The sequence below is a fragment of the Condylostylus longicornis genome, unplaced genomic scaffold (genome assembly GCF_029603195.1).
Source record: "Condylostylus longicornis isolate FDR11 unplaced genomic scaffold, ASM2960319v2 ptg000039l, whole genome shotgun sequence".
Classification (NCBI taxonomy): domain Eukaryota; kingdom Metazoa; phylum Arthropoda; class Insecta; order Diptera; family Dolichopodidae; genus Condylostylus; species Condylostylus longicornis.
This window is the reverse complement of record NW_026578008.1, coordinates 1,071,223-1,097,609: the sequence shown is the minus strand read 5'-3', so window position 1 is coordinate 1,097,609 and position 26,387 is coordinate 1,071,223. Positions and strand designations below refer to the sequence as shown.

The 26,387-nt window shown below is 24.0% G+C and overlaps 1 protein-coding gene across 1 annotated transcript; it reads right to left on the bottom strand.

Moving 5' to 3' along the window:
- Positions 1 to 873: 873 nt before the first annotated feature.
- LOC129609453 (uncharacterized) lies at positions 874 to 26,038 on the bottom strand. Its single transcript, XM_055521366.1, has 6 exons — positions 25,905 to 26,038; positions 24,933 to 25,832; positions 24,728 to 24,865; positions 24,177 to 24,663; positions 23,606 to 23,755; positions 874 to 969 (listed from the first exon to the last, which is right to left on the bottom strand). The coding sequence occupies exons 1-6, from the start codon at positions 26,036 to 26,038 to the stop codon at positions 874 to 876; spliced, it is 1,905 nt and encodes a 634-aa protein (XP_055377341.1).
- Positions 26,039 to 26,387: the final 349 nt, after the last annotated feature.

Genomic DNA, 26,387 nt, shown 5'->3' with positions numbered 1-26,387 from the left:
AAAGTAGAAGTGTGACTAATAAATTCGGTATTTTGTTATATACTTCATATTTTATTATAATATAGAACAAAAGGATTGTATTAAGGATAATAGAACAAAACGAAGATATTATTATTTTAAAAGGATTTTTTTCTTTTGTACTTAAATTGTAAACTATTGTATTTGCTCTTCTATTTTGACATTACGACAATTTATAGCATAAAAATGTCCTTTATATTTTTTAAAACCATAAAACCTTTGAAAATTAACTATAAAAATTTAGTAATATTAATAGTAATACAATTTTTATTTTAGATTGTATCAGGTTATTATTAAATGAAATTTAATAATATTTCAATAAATTTTTTTTTTAATCTTGATCCAATTATGAATTAGTAGAAAATGAAGAACACCCAAAATTTCTAAGAATTTATAATAAAAATATACCTACTTGTATAAAATTAATTACTAACTGAAATAAATATTAGATAAAATGGCATTTAATCAACCGAATTATTAATACCCCTAATACCGAAATAATACAGAAATCAAACCACATTGTTGGACACTAATTAAAACCCAGAAATACATGGTCCACCAAAACAAGTAAATTTCTAAAATGTTTATGGTTCAACTAAATTTAAATATACATATGTAATAAAAAATACTACAAGTTTTAAATTTAAATTTACTTCAATATTATCATGTAGATTACAATCGATATTAAAGTTTTAGGAATAGGTACACATGCATACAGTTACAAATGTACGTACAATTGTAACTGGATCCTAAATTAGTAAATCGCAATATAGAATCATCTTTTAACACGCAATAATTAATTAATTACACTTAATTACACTATTAAATATTTATTCAACAAAGCTATTAAATTACCTAAAGTATATGAGATCCGCGATTAAAAGTTTCATCATAACTTTCCCACGCTTCTTCTAATTTCCCACAATCAAGCAAAACCTTTCCCAAAATAAGCTAAAAATAATAAAAAATAAGATTATTACTAATCATTTTATTACATATTAACGATAATTAAATGTTTCACTATACTCACTATAAAAATTCTCAAACCACACCTTTCTTACACTTTAAAACCCTAAGGGAATTTAAAAACAAAAAGGTTATTCTTTTTCATTAAACAGTCTTTCTAGATTCGATCGACTTTTATCACCTATTTTTTATGAAGGTATCTAGTATCTCTATAATAAACGAATGTTAAGAACGCGCGTGGCTTATTAATCTTATAATTGACCCAAAACATATTACAATTTTAAAAATTTTATATAGAAAAACCTAAACCAAAAAACAAAATTCTCATGAAACATTAACGGAGTTGCGTGTTTCAATATAATAATTTTCTTTAACACCATATCCTTATTATAGAATTGTCCGTTTTCCATTAGCCCTTAAATAGTACTTATGTTCCTTTTCTTGTTTAAAATCAACATAAAATCTTCACAAAAAATTTTATAAATTCTATATTAAGATAATCTTGTGAAATCACATGTCCTTGATAGTTTTAAAGCAAACACTATTTGACCCTCTCAAAATGTTTTACATCCTTTTCAGTATTGAATTTATGAAAATGCAAGATACTTAAATATATCAAAAATATTTTTGAAAGTATTGAAAACATAATTTACACCTGGAAAGGACCTGCTGAGAATTTTTTTTGTTTTATTTTTACTGCGTACATTTATGTATATATATCTATTTGTTTAAATAATGAATATGAAAAGGATAATGTTCTTATTAAAATTTTTTAATCTTTACTTTTTGATCTTAGAATTGTGCGCATTTCTTAAACATTTTATGTAATATTTTTTTGTTCATCAATTTGACTTGTTCCTTCTTTGAATGTTCATAATGGGTTTCAAGAAACTTGATCATTAGAAATATTGTTTCAGAAAAATCTTTTAATGGCTAGCAAACTATTATTCTAAAATGGTAAACTTGACATGAATTTTTATACTGTCTTTTGTTAATCATTTATAAAAAAAAGAGCACAAGGATATGTTTGCGGTCCATTTCAAATATTTACAAAGAAAAATAAACAAAGTTTCAATTCTGGTTTTAAATTAATGAATCAGAAGTCAAAAGGTTTTAAAGCTGAAAATAAAAGGATTATGTTTCATATTTTTTGATAGATATTTGAAACAATGTTAGAATATTGATGACTTAATTTGATTTAATTCAATACTTTCAGACTATAGCAGCATGTTAGTGATAAAATAATGAATGTCTTGTAATTTTCGAATCCTAATAGAATTTTATGTATTTAAATAATTACCAGGTGAAAAAATATGTATGTATCCATAAAGCACCTGCAAAATATGTTGATCTAGAAAAACTGATATTAAAATTTTATATTATTCTTACGCGTTGCTCCTCTATTTTCATAGTTTCGTATTTTAAAGAATACATTTGTTTAATTAACCACTTGAATATAAATATTTAAAAAAACATAAGCTTCTTGAATAAAAAAATTGCCACAATTTTCAAATGTTTAATTTACAGTAATTTCAGATTTGCGCCATGATGATTGATGACTAAGCATTTTCATTTGACAAATTATTTTTATTTGTAGGCAGTGTTGCCGTCACAGAAGGCAATTCTCCACTAAAACGCTATCATATTTTGCACGTTGATTACACGTTGATTATTAAATTTTGAATAAGCAACTGTCGTTTCACGTTTAGCTATACAGCTCGGTTGGACAACATTAATGATTGATTTTGAAAACAACATTTTTCACAATTATAAATTTCAGAGAGAAGAAAAGTACTATATACTTGTCCAAATTTCGTTATAGTGTTATGCGAAAGACAGTGTATCCATCAGTGCAAAAAATGAATATGATCAATACGAAAAAATGTGTCATCTCGCTAATACAGCTTTTTGAAGGCGTCATATATTTCTTGGATATAATAATTATAAGTTATCAAGTATAAGTCTAGTTTTACCTGTTCTGATTTTCCTGTTTTTTTACTTTTTAAACAACATATAATTTATTACAAATTTTAGAACAGAAAATTAATTTTTTTATTAAAATCAATACCTATGAAAATCTATAAAAAATAAATGACATTTTATAAATTAATCATATTTCAGTATTTGACCTACAAAACAAATGAAACAAACAAAACACAGTAAAATATTAAAATCCTCAACAAAATTGAAAAAATATTTTCTATATGAAAATAATTGATAATTTCAAAAATAAAACGAAGATATTATAAATTTCAATACCAGAATAGAAGTAACAATAGTTATTGCTGAAATTCTCATTTTTCATTAAGTAACTGCTTACATATACAACAAAATCTTCCATTTAATCTGCGTTTGATGCAAGTCGTAAACCTTGTTTGACATCAGACTTTTGCTTAATGGAGTATAACAGCAATAACTCTATTCTCATTAGATTTGCTGTCAAATTTTTGAAAGTAAAATGGTGGCAATTAATTTTTGGGGAAACTTGGAGCCGTAATCAGCTGACTTTTATCTTGGTTACACTTATAGTTTGCGTAACAAATCGCTAAATTTGACGTAGAGTGTGAGATAATTTTATTCTTATATGTAAACAATAATCAGACTTTGTCGTAAATTAAGGATAAGTAAATAGCCGTAATAAATGAATAAAACTGCTCTGATACGACTTCATTTATTATATTATGCAACTGTGTTCATCATATGAAAAAATTTTGACATTTGATCAGATGTTTTTTCGAGTAGTGGAACGGCTATAATTCCTATTTACATAAAAATTTGAAGGCAATTGTACTCGTATGTATTTTCTTCTTTAAAAAAATAAATTAATTTAATAATATGTTGGAGTTAATGTATGTAGATCGCAATGTGAATAAAACATATTGCTGAAATGTCAACTGTCCAGCTAAGGTTTCAAATTACGATTTAAGAAGTCATATAATAAAATCAACAATATAAAAAACCTAAAGGTGGCAAGGCAAAGTACTTTTATTTCTATTAAAAAATATGTAACACGAATATGTCAAAAAAATCAATTTATCAAAAAATGATTTCAACAAAAAAAAAAACAAACAAAAGATTGGAGCCTTTAAATCAATTACGTAAAACAGTTAAACGTTTATAACTTTGGAACTATTTTTTTTTGTATTTTTTTTTCAATTTCTCAAGAGTTTTAATTACTTTGTGATAAATTGAAAATTTTTCAAATTCACTTTTTTTTAAACCATTTTTTTTTCAAAAATATTATATAGGTGAAAATATTCAAATCATCTTTCTTCATCTTATGGTTTCTTTATCATAAATCACGTGTCCAAATGATATGAAAATTTTACTATTAACAAAATTTAAATTAAAAAAAAAATTGGAGTTTAAATAGAACCTAGTGGCGCCTAAATAAATAAATCGATTATTGTTGAAAGTTTTTTTTAAGCTGTTTAAGATTATGACGTTGATTAGTCTTTTTTCAAGCGAGTAATTTTGTAACTGTTATAATCATATATCACAAAATTATTGAAATTTTCATAATTTTTTTTATAATTTAAAAAAATTACTTAAAACGTTTAAGATCTGAGGATTTGTTTAATAAAATTAATATTAGACCAATGTTCTTTGAAACTATTAATAGTTTTGATTAGGAAAGTTTATGCTGAAAAGGGGCATTTTGATATTCTGTATGTATTTTCCAAACACAATCAAATAATCTTTGGAAAAGCTTACGTAATCAATTTAAATTCTAAAATTTTGTGCAGCTTTGCGCTCCAATTATAAGTTCTTAAAAATGCTTGAGTAATGAAGTAATTAACCAAAAAGATTCTACACTAAAGTAAAAAATTCAAGTAGCGTCTGTTCTATTGTTTCGATAATATGAACTGACACAAATAGGAGGATCCTATACACCTTAAAACAAATTATTATAAATGTAAAACATATAAAATACAATATATAAAACTCGATCTAACACAAATTGGGCGATAAAACTTAACTTTCAAAAAAAAAAATTCAAAATTTTTTAAATCTCATTTATAAAAATCAATCAATTTTCATTTTGTATACAATATCTAATGATTTAAATCTTTTTGTTTAAAGTAATTTCAGTCAGATCTCAATGATTTTACCTATATGTATATATTGTAGATGCAATATATACCGATGATAATGATTTAAAAATGTATTTATAGGTATGCATTGATCGATGGGAAAATTATTTCAATATCTAAGAACTATATTGACCCTATTGAACTTTCTCTTCAATTTTTTTTTGTTTTCAAAATCATCATCATCATCATATGGTGCTACAGCCCGGGGTGGGCCTTGACCTGTTGTACAATCATCCTCCAAAGATTTCTGTCGGCTGCACAGCTTCTCCAGTTGGTAACGCCAACTTTTCTCAAGTCCTGTTCTATATTATCTTTCCATCTGAGCCTAGGTCTGCCTCTGCTGCGCGTATTCATTGGTGTAGCCCTCATTATTGATTTTGGCAGTCTTTCTTCCGGCATTCTATACACATGTTTTCAAAATAATACTCTTTATTCTTCTTTTGTTGTTAGAGAACGGTAGTAAAATGAGTTTGGAAGAACGGACATCAAAAAAAATTTAAGATATTAGATATGAAAGTGAACGAAGTAAAATAGAGGAGTTTCAAAATTTTGAATTTTATTCATTTTTCGTATAATACTTGTTAGTTTATGAGCCAAAATCTTGGCGACTAAAAAAAGTTATGAACATGGGAATATTATTAAAATAGTTATTTTTTTGCCAGTGGCAATTGAAATTTTTTTTGTTATGAAAAATATTTTCTGTAATTAAAAATTCATTTTCACATACGTACCTATTTAGAAATGGATCCCACACATAAAGTTTGCGGTTGACTAATTGAGCTACATTTCTGTTTAAAAGTATTACAACCATTTATGTATGCAATTTTTATTTGATGAAATTTGCAAATTTGACATGTTTATTTAAAATGGTTTTAATAATTTAACTAGTGACTTCATTTAATCTATGGACATTTATGATCACATAACGTAAAACATATTGAAATATCACTTGATATATTCCCAAAAAAAATATTGTAAAATTATCGTAAAATGACATCTACGACATTATAAATTTATTTTTACTACTCACTTAATTTGCAATCCAATTTTGTGCCATTTTAAAGTTTTTGATGCCTGTCATATGTATATATCGCAAGTTCACTGAAATTAAAATTTCACTGAATGAATTAAGAAATATTTTGACGTATAAATCAAATAAACCATTCAAAAATATTTCATTTATGAATATCAAGACGTCTATGTAAATTCGTATTTAGCATGTGCAATGCAGTTTTAATAATAATTATTACTGCATAAAAATGAACTCCAGGTTCGAACTTAATTTTAGTAAAAGCAACTTTTCTGCTTCACTTTATATTTAATTCATTTTGATAGTTTAAATTTATTAACAACCATTGTCCAAAAATCGATTTTATGTACAATTCGATAATGATATAAAAATAATCGAATGTAATAACTTTTTTGATAATAAAATTATGTCGATATAGGCATGTTTATTTTGAATATTGAACAGGTTATTTTGTTCTTGAAATAACTGTTAATCTCATCTTAAATAATTATGTAAGATATACATAATTTAATTTATATTATGTGTTCTACAACATATTTATTACACCTATCAGAAAAATCTGATATAGAAGCAATTTCCGACTTAATATAAAAGTAGGATTAAACACAAGAACAAAAAAAAATTATCAGTATCATTAATATTATCCTTTTGCTTTTCTTCTTATTATTTTGTTTTGTAAAATATTATTAATTTTATTGTTCTTTTCCTCTTTTGGTTTCCTTTTTTTTTACAATTCTAGATCTTACTTTTATAACATAAACAAAACTGATAACTTTTTTTTTAATCCTTTAAATTTATTTATCTATATGTATTCCAATTGTTCTGACTATTTGAATCGAACACAAAAGTAAAAATATCTAAATCTGAAAATAAATACAAAACCTGACCATTTAATTGCTTTTGTTTTTTTTTCAAATCGCACAAATACCGAAAATAAATTAAAAAACGCAAAGAAAAAATTCTAAAAACTATTAATAATCAAAGAATTTTTTTTCCTGATTTTTCTCTTGTGTACCTTTAAGCATTCATACACTTCATAGATGTATAAATATATCTACATATGTACAAGCAGATATTGACAAACAACTTAGAAATACCAAAAATCCCTTTTTTTATTTTTATTCATAAAAGAAATTCCTTAACGATGATTCCTTTCAAAATTATTCAACATGAAAATACAACAAAGATTATAAGAGTTGAGAATAACATGTAAACACTCTTGTAAATGCTTTTATTGTGAATATATATAATGATAGCCGATAATGAAGAAGAAAATAAATGATAATGATCATCATTATTATCGTTATATAGTATACAAATAATGATTATAATAATAATAACATCAAACGAATCATTCAACCTGACTTAAATTGCCATTTTATATAATAAAAAAGCCTATTGTCATTATATCGCAATTTTCAATTCCACTCATATATTGTATAATCTGTTATGTACACATCATATGTATGTATGTAACTATTAAACATATGTATATTATAGTATATTTACACATATTATTAGCATTTTATGTACATAATATATGTATAACTGATTTTCGAAGTTTATTGTTTTATAACAGGGATTCTTTCATTACATTGATAACAATACAATTTTAATTTCTGAACAAGTCGCTTTAGATCAACAAATATGTGTTTACACAATGTTTTAGGAAAATCTTCTTCCGTTCGTAATATTTCAAATTTGATTTGACGCAATTTGTGAAATAAATTTGTAAAATTTGTAAAATTTTTAAAATATAAAAACAAACATAAGTAGAATGTTAGATTTGCGTTTAATTTAAGCCCACCAATTTTTTATTAATTTTATATTTAGGCCAAAATACAAAAATCCATCCAGCTTACTTTAATTGGTGTAATTGAATGTGAGTTTTCTAATAAAATAAATTGATGAAAATTTTACATTTATAACTATCAACAAATCGTAATATTTTCTCATAAAAACTAATTTGAGAAACACTGTATTCCATTAATACGTTCCTTTATAATTTCTAACGCATATATCTTAAAGATTTCAAATCATTTGCACTTATCCACTTAAGTGCCATAAGAATTAATTTTATAAAAATATTAACGCGTTGATCTTAATATCATGGCATATAATATTTGAGTTTACTGTGAGATATAAGTAAGAAATATAACTTTAAATAAACATATTACATATAATTTAGAATCATTTTTATGTACACCTAACATAAGTATTCATATATGCACACATTCCTTACACTTTAATGGAAGACTTCCTTACTACACTTATTCCTTACATTTTAATGGAGGTTAAAAATCATTGTATATGTATTTAATATTAATTCAAAGGTTTTGATTCGCTCCCACCTTGTATAATGCAGGGCAAAATATTAATTTATAACCCTGAATTTTGACTCTATGAAAGGATATACAAATTATATTTTGATAAGCATTGAATTACTCCTGTACAATGGGGCGTATTTTTTAAGGGGGTGATATACATTTAAATATATGTGTATAGTATATCATGTTTATAGGATAAAATGGAAAAAAGGGGAGAAATATTTTAACAAATTTTATTATTTAGAGAACGATTTTCGTCTGTATATACATAAACAATATTATGTACGCAAAAAGGATAAACACTTTCTGTTCTGTTTGATAAATATTTTCTTTAAGGATAAAAATCTTAATTGAGTAATTAGTATTTACTTTAAATAATCCTTTGGATAAATAAATTTCATTTCTCTTGTTTTTGATTTTTCATTTCGGTTTTTTTTTTCGTTAGGAATCATTTATTAAGAAAAAGATAAGAACTGTTTAAGTACTCGTATGTATGTGTATGTACTGCGTATAAATTTATTTCTGATATACTTGTGTATATATAAATTCATAGGTATTGAATAATTTTTTAATCGATAATAATTTTAAAGTAAGCACATATCTACATTAAAATTATATTTTGAATGATATTGCTTGCGAATAAAAACAAAATATAGGGATTACTCTTGAAATATATTGAAACTCTGAAATTTTAATTGATATTCTATAAAAGATTCATTTAGCAAATATTTATATTTGAAAATCAATAATTTCTAAGAAAAAATATTTTTACGTTTAAATCGATTGTTAGATCTGTCATACATTATGTTATGAAAATTATCCTAAATATGTAAACACTTTAAAATCGCAAACAGTTAACGTTAAGAATACTGCATTGAAAATATACTAATAATGTTGCAAACACCGTTTGTATGCAAAAATTTCGGAATCGGAATCAAAAAATTATCGGTTATCAAATGTATTACATACTAATTTTTATATTTCTTTTACATTTTTTATAGCCTGTTCTTATTATAACTTTCTGGCGGTAGATATCTCTAATCAAACATTTTAATTCTACAAATGAGTAGTAAATAGTCACACAAATATACATTCAGGGATTGTACATCTTTTACTTTGTACTTTCCATATCCTCTCTTCAGCAAGTAAATTTTATTATTATAGGAGGAAAAATGTGAGAAGCATAAAGAAAGGTTTGTGGACACACTCAATGCATACCAGTGTAAACAGGGCAAATTGCTATTATATATATATATATTGCTGATTTCAGATTATACACATACATATAGTTAATGTACTGATTTGAAAGATGAACACTAAATTTTTAATTTAGCCGCTATAGGGTTTTCAACTCAACTGTATACTGGTTTCCTCAAAAGATAAGGTATAATTATTTCAAATTTGAAAATCTTATTTAAAAATTGCTGTAATAAGGTAATAATATAGATGATGCATGTTATTGAGCTGTAATTGTTAAATTATTAAAGAAATACAATATTACCGTTATTATTTAAAGTTATTGGAGCTCTATTTCAAATTCAATATGGAAGTATGACAATTATGTATATAGAGAAAAATTTATATTCAAGGTTCTTCATGAATTTTATGAAAAATAGTATTCAATTCTGTTCCAACGTACTTTCTTGTAAAATTTATTAAAATACAAATTGTTCTATATAAATTTTCCTCAAACATTCATTTTCATATTATTCAATAAAATAAATTCCATATCATTCATATATCCTTATATGTACGAGCAATTTGACTAAAAAATAACATCAGACACAAGATAACAAAACAAAAATTCTAATTGCAATAAAATTATAACGTATACAATGCACTCAAATAACTTTCATACTCACATATGCATATAGAAAAAATATTATGGCATTAATTTCTCTATATATGAATGCATGTATACAAACTGTAAAAGAAATTTTCCCCTTGGATTCTTGGTATATACTTAATATGACTGACAAAAACAATATTATTATTGACCGAAAACGGAATTCCTCTATTGAGTTTAAAAAAAAAACAAAAATTAAAACAAAACTAAAAATGATCCCTTTTATTTTTTTTATTTTTTTGGAATAAATAAAATTCAGAAAAATAAAACCCCTTTTTTTACTTATTATTTTATATGTGCATTTAAAATAAGAACCAAACTTTTAATGTACCGCAACAACCATATATATATGAATTTTTATATTTTTCTATATATATTAACAATTAATAACTGTAAAGGATTCATATACATATACTACATTCGTGTAATCGTTTACGTTCCGCAGTTATTTTTCTATTATTTTGTTATTCTTCTGTTTCTATTTATATGAGAATGTCCGCAATATTATATGAAAAATTTATAAATTCCTCGAGGCCAATTAAGATTTCTATCTAAATTGACACGATCTTTAAAGTAATTTTTATTATATTTTCTTCTACATATATATATATACATACATACGTATAGCAAACATTCAGATAGAAAAACATATAAGCGGACATATAAATAAAAGAATTTGTAATTAAAATTTGATTATTCGAAATGAAATTGTAATTTTAAATAAGCCTCAATTAATTTTAGATTAAAATTCTTTTTATTCTTAAAATTCTTATTTTAGTTTTATAATGAGTTGTGTAAATTCTTGGTTAAACATATTCCATTTTGCTTTATTCAACATTAAATTCATGAATCAATTGGAAAAATTTAAAATTACAAGTAAATTAATAGAGTCTGTTTCGGCGATTTTAAAAAAATCATAAAATTTTTCCTTTTAAACACTCCCTTCTCTTCACAAAATTAGTTGCATGAACACCTTCATACACAGAATGAACACATATTTTATCCTTGAAAGATGATTGCTACACCATAGAAAAAAAATAATAGAATATTCACCCCATGTTACAATAAGCAACAGAGAACGTTACTTAAATTAATAATTAAAACTCAAATTGTTTGTATTTCCATTGAACTCATGACTTAACTTTCAGTACTCCTTAAATCACCAAAAATTTTCACTACTATTTAATTTTTTTAATTTTTCATTTAATCTTCTTACAAATTTTTGAAATAATTCAATTTTTTATGTACATATATGTATGGATATACATATATGTACATACATACATATTATTTGACAGTTAGATATCTAACAATAAATTTGATTCGTTGAAAATATTTATGGAATTTTACGTGACCTGAAGAAAAACAAATTAGGATGCTCTCAATAAATCCCGATTCAAAGTGAGCAAACAAAAAAAAAATTAAATGGAATTGATTTTTCTGGAATTTCAAGAAATTCTTTAAAAAAAAATTTTCTAGTAAATATAAAATTTTTTTTCAGGTGGATTATACATACATACATGGTCATATGCGACTACATACTTACATAACATTTTGAATGTGGATAGTTTTGAGTCAAGCAAATAGAGAATAAATTTAGTGTAGTGTTAAGAAAGCAATTGTAGCCGAGGTGATGAACACTTAACTATATGTGCTTGTATAGAAAAATCAACAAAAATAGAAAATTTAAACTTATAGGAATAATTGTACATAGATTAAAACTTTGCAGGGAAATTCTTGTTTTTTTTTTTATTTTTCTCTATAATGACATTAGGGTCATCAGATTTTTGAAATTTTTCAATTTTCGTATAAATTTTTGAAAAGTTGATTTTTTTTTTTAGTCTTTATTTTTTTTACGTTAAATATGTAGACAGGTTGAAAAGTTCTATAATTTTAGGTACTAGAAATGTTGTAAGGAAAGTAATAAAATTATGTCACTCCAACTATTACACGTTTAAACAACGAGGGCTTGAAGCAACGAGAGCTTAAATCTACGAGAGCTTAAAGCTGCTAATTTAATTCTTTAACACGATTTTCTACTGGTTATTTATAAGGTCCGAAAACAAATTCCTTTTAAAAAAGTATTGCTAAAAATTCGAAATATCGCGTACTACAATATGTCCATAAGAACAAAAAAATGATTAGGCTTTCCGAGGGTCAAACATTTCGACCATATTTCGACAACATTTCGATCAGTTGAATGTCCTGTCTTCATCTTTTGATTTGATCTTACTATATTTGGAACATTTGCTTTTGTTCAGTTAAACTCATATATAGTATTTTAATATTACTCGTAACTTATAGATAATTGGTAACTTTTTATCCAATCCAATTATATATTTATATTGTATGAATAAAACACATGAATATACACAATATACGTATATATTGTAAATATATTTATTAAATTCAATTGTGGCATATTTCACCTTATTTTTTTCAATAACTGATTCATCGTTTATACACTTATGTTTTATATTAACTTACATAAATAATACATGAATGTACAAAATATGAACACAAAATATTTGCAAAGTCTGACAACACTTTGCCGCATATATACTCGTCATATAAACCAAATATACAATACATACGTATATGTACAGATAAAATATTAGAAAATAAACTTATTTTATTTATGTCCCCTAAGATTCTACTATATAAATTTATCCGAAGCAAAAATAAAAAGACAGTAATATTCAAAAGAGCCATATATATACACAAAATATCTCCAACTGAGCGTTTCTTCTCTTTTTTAATATTTTTCATCTGATCTACTATTATGTAGTGAGTAAATGGTTCAACATTTGAATTGAGTTGTAATAGTAAATTTTCTATCAATTGCACATATTCTTTTCACAATTTTCATTTATTTTTAAAATTATTTTGTTTTGCTTTGTTTTTTTTTTCGCGAAAATTTTGATCTTTTCTCGTTTAATCGCGTAAATTTAACGTTATATCATTCTCAATTATTTGTTAAAAACCGCGTGAACTTTTTTTTTTGTCTCTTTCCTTGTTTTTGTTTATTTATTAAATTTTTTATTTCTATTATTTCTTTATAGATTTTAGAAATAATGTAGTTATAGGGTTTATTCACTAATATAAATTCTTAAGTTTTCTTTCAAATTTAATTCCAAAGTTGATTTTCGTGTGTTGCCTGAATGTATGCAATATTTTCATAAATTAATATAATAATTATTTTAAGGCTCAAAACGAAATCATGTTCTTTATTTTGATTTAAAATTTCATTTAAAAAAGCGTCAACATAAATGTAATTTGCTTAGCAATAAAATTTTAATTGTCAAATAAATCCAACAGTCAATAAAGAGCAATATCTATAATTGTAAATTTAACTGCATTATTAAGAAAATTTGAACTGTATCGCTAAATGAGTCAAGCTGACATTAAATTTCCCGTAAAAAACCAGTCAATTTGGAATCTACTTTTAATTGTTTGACAATAATTTGTAATTTAAAACGTTAATGCAAATTAAGCAATTTTTCGTACATAAATGTAACAACTATGTCTAATTTAAAAAATTTCTTATCCAGCCCCATGTATGAATTTAGAGAAGTTTTATAAATGAAGCGTTATTCTCTTAAAGAACGTATATAATTATTTTTTTAGGAATGTCGTTTCTTCATACTATTAAAATCTACCAACACTGCTCGAACCATCATTGAAAAACTCATTACACACAATATGGAAAAAAAATGTTAAGAGATATACAGCATATTGCTAAAATCTCCATTCAAATTTTCATAAAATATTTTATTCAATATGCATATATAACTTGGTTGACTGTTACATCATTGCGCACATTGAAAATACATACATGTACACAAATTTTCATTCATATTTATATTTGCATATCTAAATAAGCACAAACCAACTATTCTCCTATATAAATTTTATATTTTTTTCATTGATTTAGATAAAACTTAAAAATGCTAAGAATTGACTTGAAAAAGTGCTATATAAACGAGTTAAAATTAAAAATGGTCAAAAAAATCACTATAGTTGCTATAGTTGCATTCACAATAGGAAGACGAAATACGTGTAAAAAACTAAATGTATATGATTCCGTATAATAAAAATCATACACAATCAATAATAGCTTTATAGAAACAACAAAATACGAGAAAACATACAAGACAAAATCGAGAAAAAAAATTGAGGTGCCATATGTATAAATGCTGATAGAAATCAGTCAAAAATAGAGTCATAAAAATTGTATAAAGATTACTATGGTTTCTACGAATAATAAAATTGTTATTCTTTGACTCTTGATGGGGTTTTTTTGGTAGAAAAAATTCAATAATACCTATAGCCTATCTATACTTAATAATAATAATATTTCTTCTACATATAATTTAGAAAAAAAAAAAAAACAAAAGAAAATTATTACATTCTACTATAGATCTTTTTGGAAGGATATAAAATTATTCAGTTGAACTCAATATCTTTTTATACTCGTCTATATGCACACACCATATGGAAAATACAAGAATATTGACCAATTCCATTGAATTTTTTTTTCTTATTATTTATCTTTACAATTTATTTTTGAATAAATTTTTTGTTTTAGTTTTTCAATTCAATTTATTTAATATTGCAAATTTTAAACTTTTAAATAAAGTATTTGAAATCGAATAAATTTCTTGTTAGTTAAATAAGAATTCTTAAACTTATGTATGTAAAAAATCATGTAAATCGAAGTTTTGGAAATTTTTCAAATATTTGACAATCAATATTATTTGTTTTTTACAGAATATGCATTTTGAAGTTTTTGATCGACTATTGTGAATTTTATAGGTAATTTTTTGATTGATTATCGAATACACATAAATTTTCTGGAAGTTAAAATAATTTCTCATTTTAAAATTATATAAAAGAAGAAATATTAGCACAGAAATTGAGGCTATTTTAGATAAAAAGTAAAAAATAGGGAATAGAAAATAGATGACAAGCGCATGTTATAAAGAAAAAAAACAGAGCCTTAATTAAGAGCAAAACTCTCCCTAAAAACCAAACCTATTATATATTATATTCTAATTATATATTATTAAGAAGTAATATTTTTAAAACATAATTATTATCTCTTTTAACTCCAAATGGATTTATTGTATAACAATTACAATAATTTAAGATAGCTTATTTGCAAGAAAAATTTCAATTTTTCCATTTCACCTTAAATTAACTTTGAAATCACTGCTTTTAAAATGTTTAACTCGATTATCATTAATAATATATAACGTAACACAAAAATTGGCCAATCACGAAATTCAGTTGGCCAATCACGAACGGAAAATAACAAAATTTTATAAAGCCACATCGGAAAAAATATTGACATACGGACTTTGTTTACCATTAGCGCCAGTGAAAAGCATCATAACTTTAAAAAGATTACACAAAAACAAATATTTTTGTGTCATATGTGCTGGTTGGAACTATAAGATTTCTCTTAGTTATAAACCTGAATGCAAAAAATTCGCAACTAAAGCTATTTTGTAGCTAAGCTGCACGCAAATAACAATTTTGAAAATAGTGAATAATATGTATATGTAGATGGCATATAATATATTACGTAGCTATCTATGAATAGCTGTCAGTGTCTCTTCTCTCTCTTTTAATTTGAAAAGAACTTTTATATACAACGTATATATAAATCTTACATAAAATTACTTAAAAGTTAACTGATTAATTGCTCTCTGGCAGGAAAAGTTAATTAAGTTTTGAATTGAAATTTCCAATTGAGTTAGAGCAAGAAAAAATTCTAAAATTAATTGTAATTAAATAATCAACGATCAAAAATTTATTTATCATAAAATATCTTCTTTCCTCCTAAATAACATCCAACATCACAAATATTATTTTTTTAATTTATTTCAAAAATTCCACTTTTGCAATCTCCCCCAAACTAATTCATATAAGTGCATTTAATTATAAATTCTTTATTATAATTATTCTTCTTAAATATTTACATTTCAACTAAAAAAATTAAACAATTTAATTTTTTTTTTCAAATTTATAAAAAACAAAATTCTACAAAAAAATTTGCATAATAAAACAATTTTTTAACATGCAAAACAATTTAAAATTTAAGTGGAAGATGAGTCACAACTGAATGAATACCATTTTTTAAAGTCCTGATAAAATTCTTTTTTATATAGAACAAAAATATAAAATGTACCGCAAATAAATAACATAATAATTTTCATATTCCATAAAGATCCTTGATATAAATTGTATAGAAAGGACAATATTGTTATTGGAAATTAAAAATTTCGTTTTCATTTCAAATTTGTAAAAAAAAAGGCGATTTAAAAATACGAAGGCAAAAAAAAAAGCCAGAAGTTCACTTATAAAATTTATTGCCGATTATTTCGAATAAATTATATTAATTTTTTTTTTGTGTGTACAAAATAATCGCATGTAAGTATGTACACACACAGGAAAAAATTCTTCCGTCATTAAAAAGAAGTGCATTTTAATCGATCTTCGTATATACTTAAACTTTATTAAAAAAAATATTAATGTTAAAAACTTTTGAAGCAGTTTAAACAAGCGCAAAATGAAAGTGATCTATCAATTATGCTTTCGTATTGTGTCCTTGTTTGTGTTCCTTGCAAATTTAGTACGCCTTCTACTGCCTTTCATTTACTATCACGTAAATGAAAAGCAGTAACTATATTTTGCGTGACTTATTTAAATTGAATTCTTTTTTATTATTTCGATTTTACCGAGTGACACCCCATAACCGATCGAATATTACCAACAATACTGATTTCTTTTGTTATTTGAAACTTTATATTTCATATAGACTTAACACTTGTAAGTTAAATTAAACAATAAAGATACCCATTTCCTACAAAATAATAAGCAAATAAGACCCTATTTAAGCACCCATATAAATATTTTAAAGTTAATTTTAAACCACGCATCATACATTATTCATACATTTTGTATGATTCGAATAAAATCACACAAAATTTTTTTTAACTCAAATATTTTCAGATTTTAGAATGACAGACAATAAGTGAGTTAGTCACAATATTACTAAGTATATTTTCCTTTATAATCTTAATAATTCTCTAATTGGATTGACACAATGTTACAACAGCAACAATAATATAATCATACATTAGAATTAAATAAAAAGTAGAAAAAAAACTCCCCTAATTCCTATACGATTTCAACAATAAAATTTATCAAAAAAAAAAATTACTCTTCTACTCATCTAGGTAACCCTTCTGCAATTTTATTTAAAATTCAATTTAGAATGTGTCGGCACTAGAATTATTTTTAATTTTTAACTATAACTTTTATATTAGAATAATATATTCTCTTATTCTATATAGAACCATCCATATTGTATGTATACATTAATAAGAACAAAAATGATAAAACATTCCGATAAGAACAATTCGGTCTGAATAAATTTTCTGGTTTTCTGATCATTTCAATAAAAATAGTTAAATATGAAAAATATTATGCATACATGTTTGTATGTATGTAAAATTTCAATAAATATTTTTAAATGTCAGATACATTCATATACATATATTATTTTTGTTATAGTTTACAAATACCATATGTTACATATTCGCGTGGATTTAATTATAACGCATCATCAATAAAATTGTAACTTTAATCAATATTGTTCATATATTATATTTTTTCTTGTTTTAGAGAAAGAAAAAGAAAGAGATTATGTGGAAAATTGATATAGAGCATTTTACTATAAAGTTTGTTTTTAGACAATCATTTTACCAAAACTGGGTTTAGTTAGAAGTGCTAAGTGGCAGCTTTAAAACTGATACCCAGCACTATAGGCCAGTAGTAGATCCATTGGTATACCATGAAACAGTTCTTTTCGCTAAATTCTGCTCGAGAGCGCTCGTGAATTTAGCGGAGTCTCTGTAGTGTCGCAGAGCACTTTCCGCACGACTTCAACCATCCCAACGTCCCAACAATCCTGGCTTACAATTCGGTAAGGAAATGTACAGTCTCTATGTCATTTCTCCCAACAAATGTACAGTCTCCATACCATTCCGTCAGAATAACAATACTAAGATTCAAAAAAGTTATAGCAAAATATAAAAAAAAAATTTTTTTGCAGAATTATTGAAATTCGAATCTTTGGAATTCATATTAACTTCTGAGTTTTTCTCTTAAATTGCTTTCCACTACACAATATTGAAATTTTCTTAACTTTGACAAAATAGTGATCAAGCGTCAATAATTAAAATAGTTATAAAGCAATGCATGCATTACAGCAATTCAGATATTTTAATAAATTACTATAATAGATAATTAAAATATTTGAACTTCAAGAAAATTGCAAAAAACTTTTTGCAACCTAAACTTTTTAACAAATTAGTGTGCGATATATTAATTTTCTCAAGCGGCTTTCATATAGTGTTAATAACTATATGGGCATCTGTCATATAACAAAATTTTTACATAAATATTTTTATAAAAGGTACAAATAATTGCCAAATAATTTATCCTTTTCTCTCATATTATAAACTCCTACCAGCACCTTATCCAATAAATTTTATAGTCTTTAATAAAAAAAATATAAATACTTTTCACACGATATTTAAATCAATTTTATTAATGAAAAATTTAAACCTTAAAATATATTATTTAATATACTCATAATATCAATGCATTTACAAACACATATATGTACATAATATTGTGATAAATGTGCAGTATATATATATTTTCAATGCGTATTCTCTCTCTTATTATTTGAGAATATATAATATAAACTTATATAATCTCTAAATTGCAGCAACAGTTGAATCCATTACCATTGCCACCGAATTTTATATTACACAAGTCTCGTTTCTTATTTAGAAAAACTCTGCCCATTATAATTCACAGTTATGCATTCCATTTCAAGTTATATAACACTCTATAAAAATAACTGCAAATGTATGTACAACAGTCTCAATTACAACAGCAGTTACGCTTACGAGCAGTTTCAGCTTCAACTATAAAAACATAACAAAATACTTTATGTACAACATTGTATATACAATTCACGATCAATCTTTAATTTTAATTAAATTATTGTACATATATACATTTGTATAGACATAGAGATACCGCGCACATAAATTGATGATATTTGAAATAACAAAATCACTACATGCAACAATCACCCAATTTCCCATCACGACGTTTTATATAGCTATATAAAACTAACTTTATAATAATAATTACGACGACTGGTACAATATCTGATTCCTTATGTGATTTAATGGTCCAGTCATAACAGAAACTATTATAAGCATACCAAAAAAAAAATAAATCAATTATCACAAGTTTTCATAATATACCTAAAAAATGGTTTGAAATTACTTTATATATAACAACATTGATTTACATCCCTATAGGATATAAATTTTATATACAGAAAATAAATCTCTCGCCTTTTTTCGTATTTAACATTCTCTTAGTACAAGTTTAATCGATTGTACAAAAAGAATTACTAAAACTTATTTCGTACAGTTTAATTAAATTTCACAATAACTATATATAATGTTTTAGAACATATAACTCTCAATGTATAACACTTTGAGTGTCCAACACTTATAGTAAGATTAGCTTGCTGCAAGGGAGTGGTTTGAAGGTGTGGTTCATAACATTTGTTCCGGCCGATTTAAATATGTATGTTAGTTTTCACTGTGTTATTAAAAACAGGAGTAGTAGAGTGTCATATTTTTTCAAAAAGAACGTTGTCATATTTTTTTCAAAATAGTCCACTGCTATACCTATAAAAGTTGTGATGAAAGGCTATTTTTGAACTCAGATTATGAACAATTTTTAAATATTATAATACCCTAAAATATTGCCTTATTATATTGACAAATCAAAATCATTCAAAAAATACTAGACGATCTTTTTAAAAGCAAAATAAAATTTCTATATCACATACGCACAAACAAATTCTTTTACAAACAGACTGGTAAATTTTTTAAATAAGGTTTATAAAATAAAGTACAGAAATCTTTTTCACTTCAATTTCATTAATTATTGAAGCCAGAGGAACGTTAGATTCATTATAATGTACGTAATGTACGGTATTGTTTGTGTATAACTTGTAAGTATAATAATGATTTAACTGCAACTTTCGAATAATGAACAGTGAACAGAAAATCAATTTTTTTCTTTAATTTTTTTTTTGTTATACCAAAAATATTATTTTGAAATTATTGAAATAAAACAATTATGCGGGCGCGCCTATTTTATACTATACATATACTCTTACAATTATAGATGCACAACGATTGTGCGTGAATATATACAAGTATGTAACATTGTGAAGTATAACGGCCAAAAATATGGGAGGGAGAAAATTCAATAAATACTAAAACTAACAGTATATTAAAAAAATTTTAAAATCTCATTCTAATCAATCTCAGAGAAAGAATAAAACCAAAAAAAAAATAACAGAAAACTATGTATGAATGTCGCATATAAATTAAAATATTAATTTGCTCCCATAATATACACATTTACATACATATACACATATAAATAATAATTTTATAAAGTCATAAGTTCTCATAACTGTTTCATAACGATTTATTTTTATTTTTCCTTAATTTGTTTTTTTGCTAATAAATTTATGACATTACAATATTTATTTGACAGATGAGTGAAATTCTCAGGATGATTATAACGTGCAAATACGCAGAAATTAACAGTGATTACCAGTTTCTGGTTTCATTTTATGATTCACAATCATAAATTTGACTTATTGTAAATATTATGTAAAATATGTAAAATATATTTTAAAATTTTCAAAAATTTCTGCAATAAGAAAGCTTTTGCAGGAACTTTAAAGAGCTGCAACAATGCAAAAGGTTCATTTAAAATTTGATTGAATTTTATTCAAAACTGATTCTGATGATTTTATTGACCGATTGATGTACAAATTATCTAAAGATTATTTAAATTATTGGGGCTGGTTCTATTTTAGTGATTCCTTCAATAAAGCCGTATACATACATTTGAAAACGACAAACAAACATTTCTCTTTTCGACGCACTTACTTGAAATCTATAACTATAATAATCGAAATTTAATCGGAATATTTACATTACAGATTAAAATAATTGTGTTTTCATAAGACTTTCTTATGAAAACACAAGAGTTTATTCAGACATTTATTCTTTCCGTATATATGTATTGTATTGCACGCACTATATAGGTAATAGGTGCATGTTTCCTTTTCATCAATAAAATAGTGCGTAACAGGTACTAGATACTACAAATTGATTAATGACTACATTTAATAAATACAAACAAAAACGACCGTATAATTTATAATATTTGAATTTATAGAAAATTAATGAAAACAAAATCGGTATATGTATGTACATCAATACATAATTAATGCGTTTAAGATTATTTAAGATAATTTTTTGTCCAAGAATTTAATTGCTTCTTTAAATTTAAACGGTTGTAAATAATATAGCTTATTATAGGGCGACATATAATATATTATATGGTGTTATTTACCTTTAAGCTAAAAAATTTAATTGAACCAATTATAATATGGAAGCTATTTAAACATCATAAAAGAACAACATAATTCATTTTTTAAAACTATATAATTACCTCATTGATTTAAAAAAAAATAATATGTGTATATGTGTTTACTTTTATATTATGTGTTATATTATGTTTCTATAATATTTAGAGCAATTATCAGACATATATAAGTATATTAAGAAAGAGTTGAATCTTTACATAAAATACCATTAAACAATCTGTTGTATTGGAAATATTGAAAGGCATAATGTGTACAGGTCATGTCTAATTTTTTAAATATTGTGAATTTTAAAATTGAAGCTATTGTGCTGTTGATGACGATTGTGCAGTTGATAAAAATTTCAAAACTATATTACAGAATTCCACAAAATTCATTTGAAAATTTTTGGCTTTTCGTAACATCTATGCGTAATGCACCTATATAATTGTTAAAAGTTACATAGAAATAATTCTAAGTAGGAAACATTCAAAGTATTAAAGCCCAATTAAATTTATATTTACAATAATGTTTTAAGTTTAGATTAATTAAGAATACTGCCATGAATGTCATTACTACGGCTTTGATTATTTTCTATAATCTTCAATATAAGTTTACTTGATTGATTTTTCCTTAAATATTCTTAAAAAATTGTAATAATTTTTTAGAATTTCATTATTTTAAGCCGAACTTGCTTAATTTATCATACATTTTATCTTTTATTACAGAAAATTCTTTAAAATTTCAAAAATTGAATTTTGTAATCAAAATATTAAATTTACATGGACTCGACTAAAAAAATATGAATATTATAATTTTTTAGTAATTAAATACAATGTATATAGCTTCTGTGACCACCATATAATACTATTAAAAATATTAAATTTCTTATATTCATCTAGACAAAAAATTAGGCCTTTAAACAAAAAAAACTATCTTTACAGATTGCTCTCCTTATAAAGCAATGTTTTGACAAATAATTCCTTTGATATTGTTTTTTTTTTTTGTCTCCATTTTTTTTCTTACTTATGATCTGTTAAATTACGCACTTTATTATCCCGTCAAAGTATCATATATAATTTTCGACTTAAAATATTCGCATTCTATATAATTACTTTAAAGCAATATACGCGTAATGAATACAAATTAAGAAAACAAATATATTAACTTCATATATACAATTATATATAAGTATGTATTTACATTTGTAGGTATTTATCGCTATATCCATTCATTTATTCTTTTTTTATCGAACTTAATTTCGCGTCCATAAATTAAAGTATGAGGGCCAATAATACTTGTATGAGTTTAATTTAAATAACTTCTCAGGTTTCTACTTTTTAAAACTTTAAAAACAAAAACTTAAAAGCATTTTAAATGAGAATAAAAAACACAAAAAAAAAAAAACTTCAACATAAAAAATATTAAAAACTTAATTTAATTCTTTTATAAATTTTAAAATATAATTTTTCGAATTTAATTATTATTTGTTATACAATATAAAGAGTTCAATTATATAAAGAGTTCAGTATATAAAGAAATGTAAGAAGTAGAGTATGAAAAACCAGTAAAATGAAGAAAAAAATTGTAGTTACATTAAAATTCTTTTGAAATTCCAAAATGTGAAAAAAAAATTTATTATTTTTATCGAATTTTATTCGGTATATAATTATTGACAAGGAAATTAAATGAAAAACTTGATATTCCTTCAATTTCAGATTTACGATTAAATTCCAGTAGAATATTTAATTCTTTACGTATTAATTCATTAATATATGGACGTTTTAATAAATCATTAATACGAATTTTATCTTCATTTGTTAATTGTATTGATGGTATACCAAGTAATTCAATTTCTGATGGTAAAACACCAATCCACTGTATTTCTGGACATGCTAAACAATGTGACATAAATGATAATTCCTAAAAAAAAAAATTATTAAGAAAATAAATAGTTTTATATTTCTAATTTAACTAATCTATGTAATTTATGATATTAATGTGTAATTAAAAATTTTGAATAAAATTTGAATATAATTATTCCGTAGCAATAAGATAAAACAATACACATAAGTATTTCTTCATATTCAAGAAATTTAACTCAATTCGGAACATTCAAAGTCCTCACTTAAAATAATGAGGGCTGATAACAGGCTAAGCAAAAAATAAAATATTTAGCCAAAAATATTTAATTAGTTTCTATAAATTCAAAATATATTAAAGTTCTTAAAATATTTTCATAAAAAACTAGAAAATTTCTAATTAGATTTACTCGAAACTTCATTAATTTTGACTAAAGTAACTATTCCTTATTGCTACAGAATTATAAAATACAAATAAATACCTTAGATCCATAACTATATGTTAACATAATTTCAATACCATATGGATCAGCATCCATTAATGCATAAACCGGTATATTGTATTTATTTAAAATTTTTCTTAATAATAATCTAGTATTAATATCGGGATAACCTTTACCAGTTATTAATATAAATTCTTTATTAATTTTATTAAAAATTTTTTGTTGTATTAATTTATCAAAAATTGTATCCTTTTCAACTAATAAAATAAATTCAGCATTACAATCAATTATATCAATTGTTTCAGTTGCTTTTGGTAAAAGAAATCCACTCATTTGAAATATTGAACAATCAATTATTATATTATCCAAAATTGATATTAATAATGAACCACAAACTAATCCTTTCGATGATGAATGAATACCAAGTTCCCATGGTGTACATTGTAATAGACAACAAATATCATGTAGAGCTTTAGTAAGATGTATTGGATCTTGACATAATTCTGGATCTTGATAATATAGTTCTCTAAAAATAATATTTTTAAAAATTAAAATTTTATTCTATAAATTTATTTTATATAATCCAATACCTTAATGTACAAGTTATACCAGCCAATAATCTTTTTAATATCTCGTTTAATAAATAATTAATTAATGTAAAACGAAATTTTGTTTTCTCATTATTAATTGATATATTTCGGGATACGGATTCATTTCGTATTGCTAACCTTAAATTAAAAATTTGAAAAGTATGTAAAATAACAAAATGTATTATACAATTTTTAATAATCTTACATTTGTTCCGAAAACTCAATATTATCCCATTTTGAGGTATTATCAATTGACAAGGAGACATCACCAGTTTCTTTAAAATTTTTCACCAATGATTTCATTAGCTCTTCAATACATTCAATTAAATATTTTTTACGTTTTTGTAAACAATAAAGATCATCAAAATAATTGTAATCATTGCCATCATCATCTTTATCATCAGTAATATTATTGTCATCTTGAACAGCAACATTATTAACATCATTTTCAATTAAATTATATAACATAAATTCATTATGTTCAACATAAGTATCTGTTGACTTATTATCATTATTTTTATCATCGTCGTCATCATCAGTTATCATGCTGGTAACAAAATTATTTAAGCAGAAGAAATCATCATCTTCATCATTTACACCGCACTTGTTGCCATTGATTTGATTCAATTCATTATTATCATATTCAACAAATAAATCTGGAGATTCTTGTGATTCTCTTAAATATTTCTTCTCTTTAAAATTATTGTCACCATCATTATTTTCAAACAGCATACTATGATTTAATAAATTTGAATCATTGTTGTTATATAAATTTTTTAATTCTTGATTTAATTCTGTTTCAATAACTCTTTCACCATCAACTGAAGTCGCACAGCATGTTGTAGGTTTTATTGAAGAAATCTCAGAAGAAGAAATTAAAAAATCAGAAGAATTTATTTTGATTTTTTCATTACTATTGTTATGAATTGAAGATGAAATCGTAATTGGACTTTTTAAATTCGTATTTAAAATTTCTTTTCGTTCTAAGTATTCCATTTCTAAATTAAGACCATCTCTTAACCGATTCATGAGTAGTTTTATTGCTATTTCATTATCATCTTTTGATGGATCTTCATAAATTGGTAAAAATTTTGAATGTTCTTCACTAAAAAATACAATTTTTTTTTTTATTTCATTACTTTTATTTTAAGTACCTATATAATTTTTGGTAGTTTACCAATTTTCTTCCTCGATTGTATTATCTTCCTTAGATGTTAGTGAAGAATCATAGATGTTGTTAAAAATACTTTCCAATTCAAGTAAATCATCATCATCCTCTTCATAAAACATATAATCACCTGAAGTTGCCATAATTTTAAGATTTTTTATGAACAATATGCAATATTGCAGTACTACAGTAAGAACTTCTTTCTGAACTGAAAAATATAATAAAGAAATTAAATTAATAAGTTTTTTCCTTTAACACAAATACGAATGCATTTAATATTGGAATATTTTTATATATTATTGTTATTCTTGAAAACTCAAAGATAAAGGTTTAATATAAAATATAAATTAGTCTAATGCTATTCTGTTGGCACGGTAATGTTTCTGTTAGGAACATTCAATGAAGAAAAATTTGAACATTAATATTAAATTAGGAATTTCATATACGTAATAACTGGTAATTGCATACTTTTAGGCCGAAAACAAATTTTGA

Bases quoted from the DNA above. Each gene is read 5' to 3' on its own strand.
- LOC129609453 (XM_055521366.1), bottom strand. From the start codon at position 26,038: ATGGCAACTTCAGGTGATTATATGTTTTATGAAGAGGATGATGATGAT. The intron at 25,833-25,904 runs GTAAACTACCAA...TGTATTTTTTAG, and splicing joins ACAATCGAGGAAGAAAATTG to TGAAGAACATTCAAAATTTT. The intron at 970-23,605 runs ATTAATGAATTA...TATTATTTTTAG, and splicing joins ATTTATTAAAACGTCCATAT to CTTATTTTGGGAAAGGTTTT.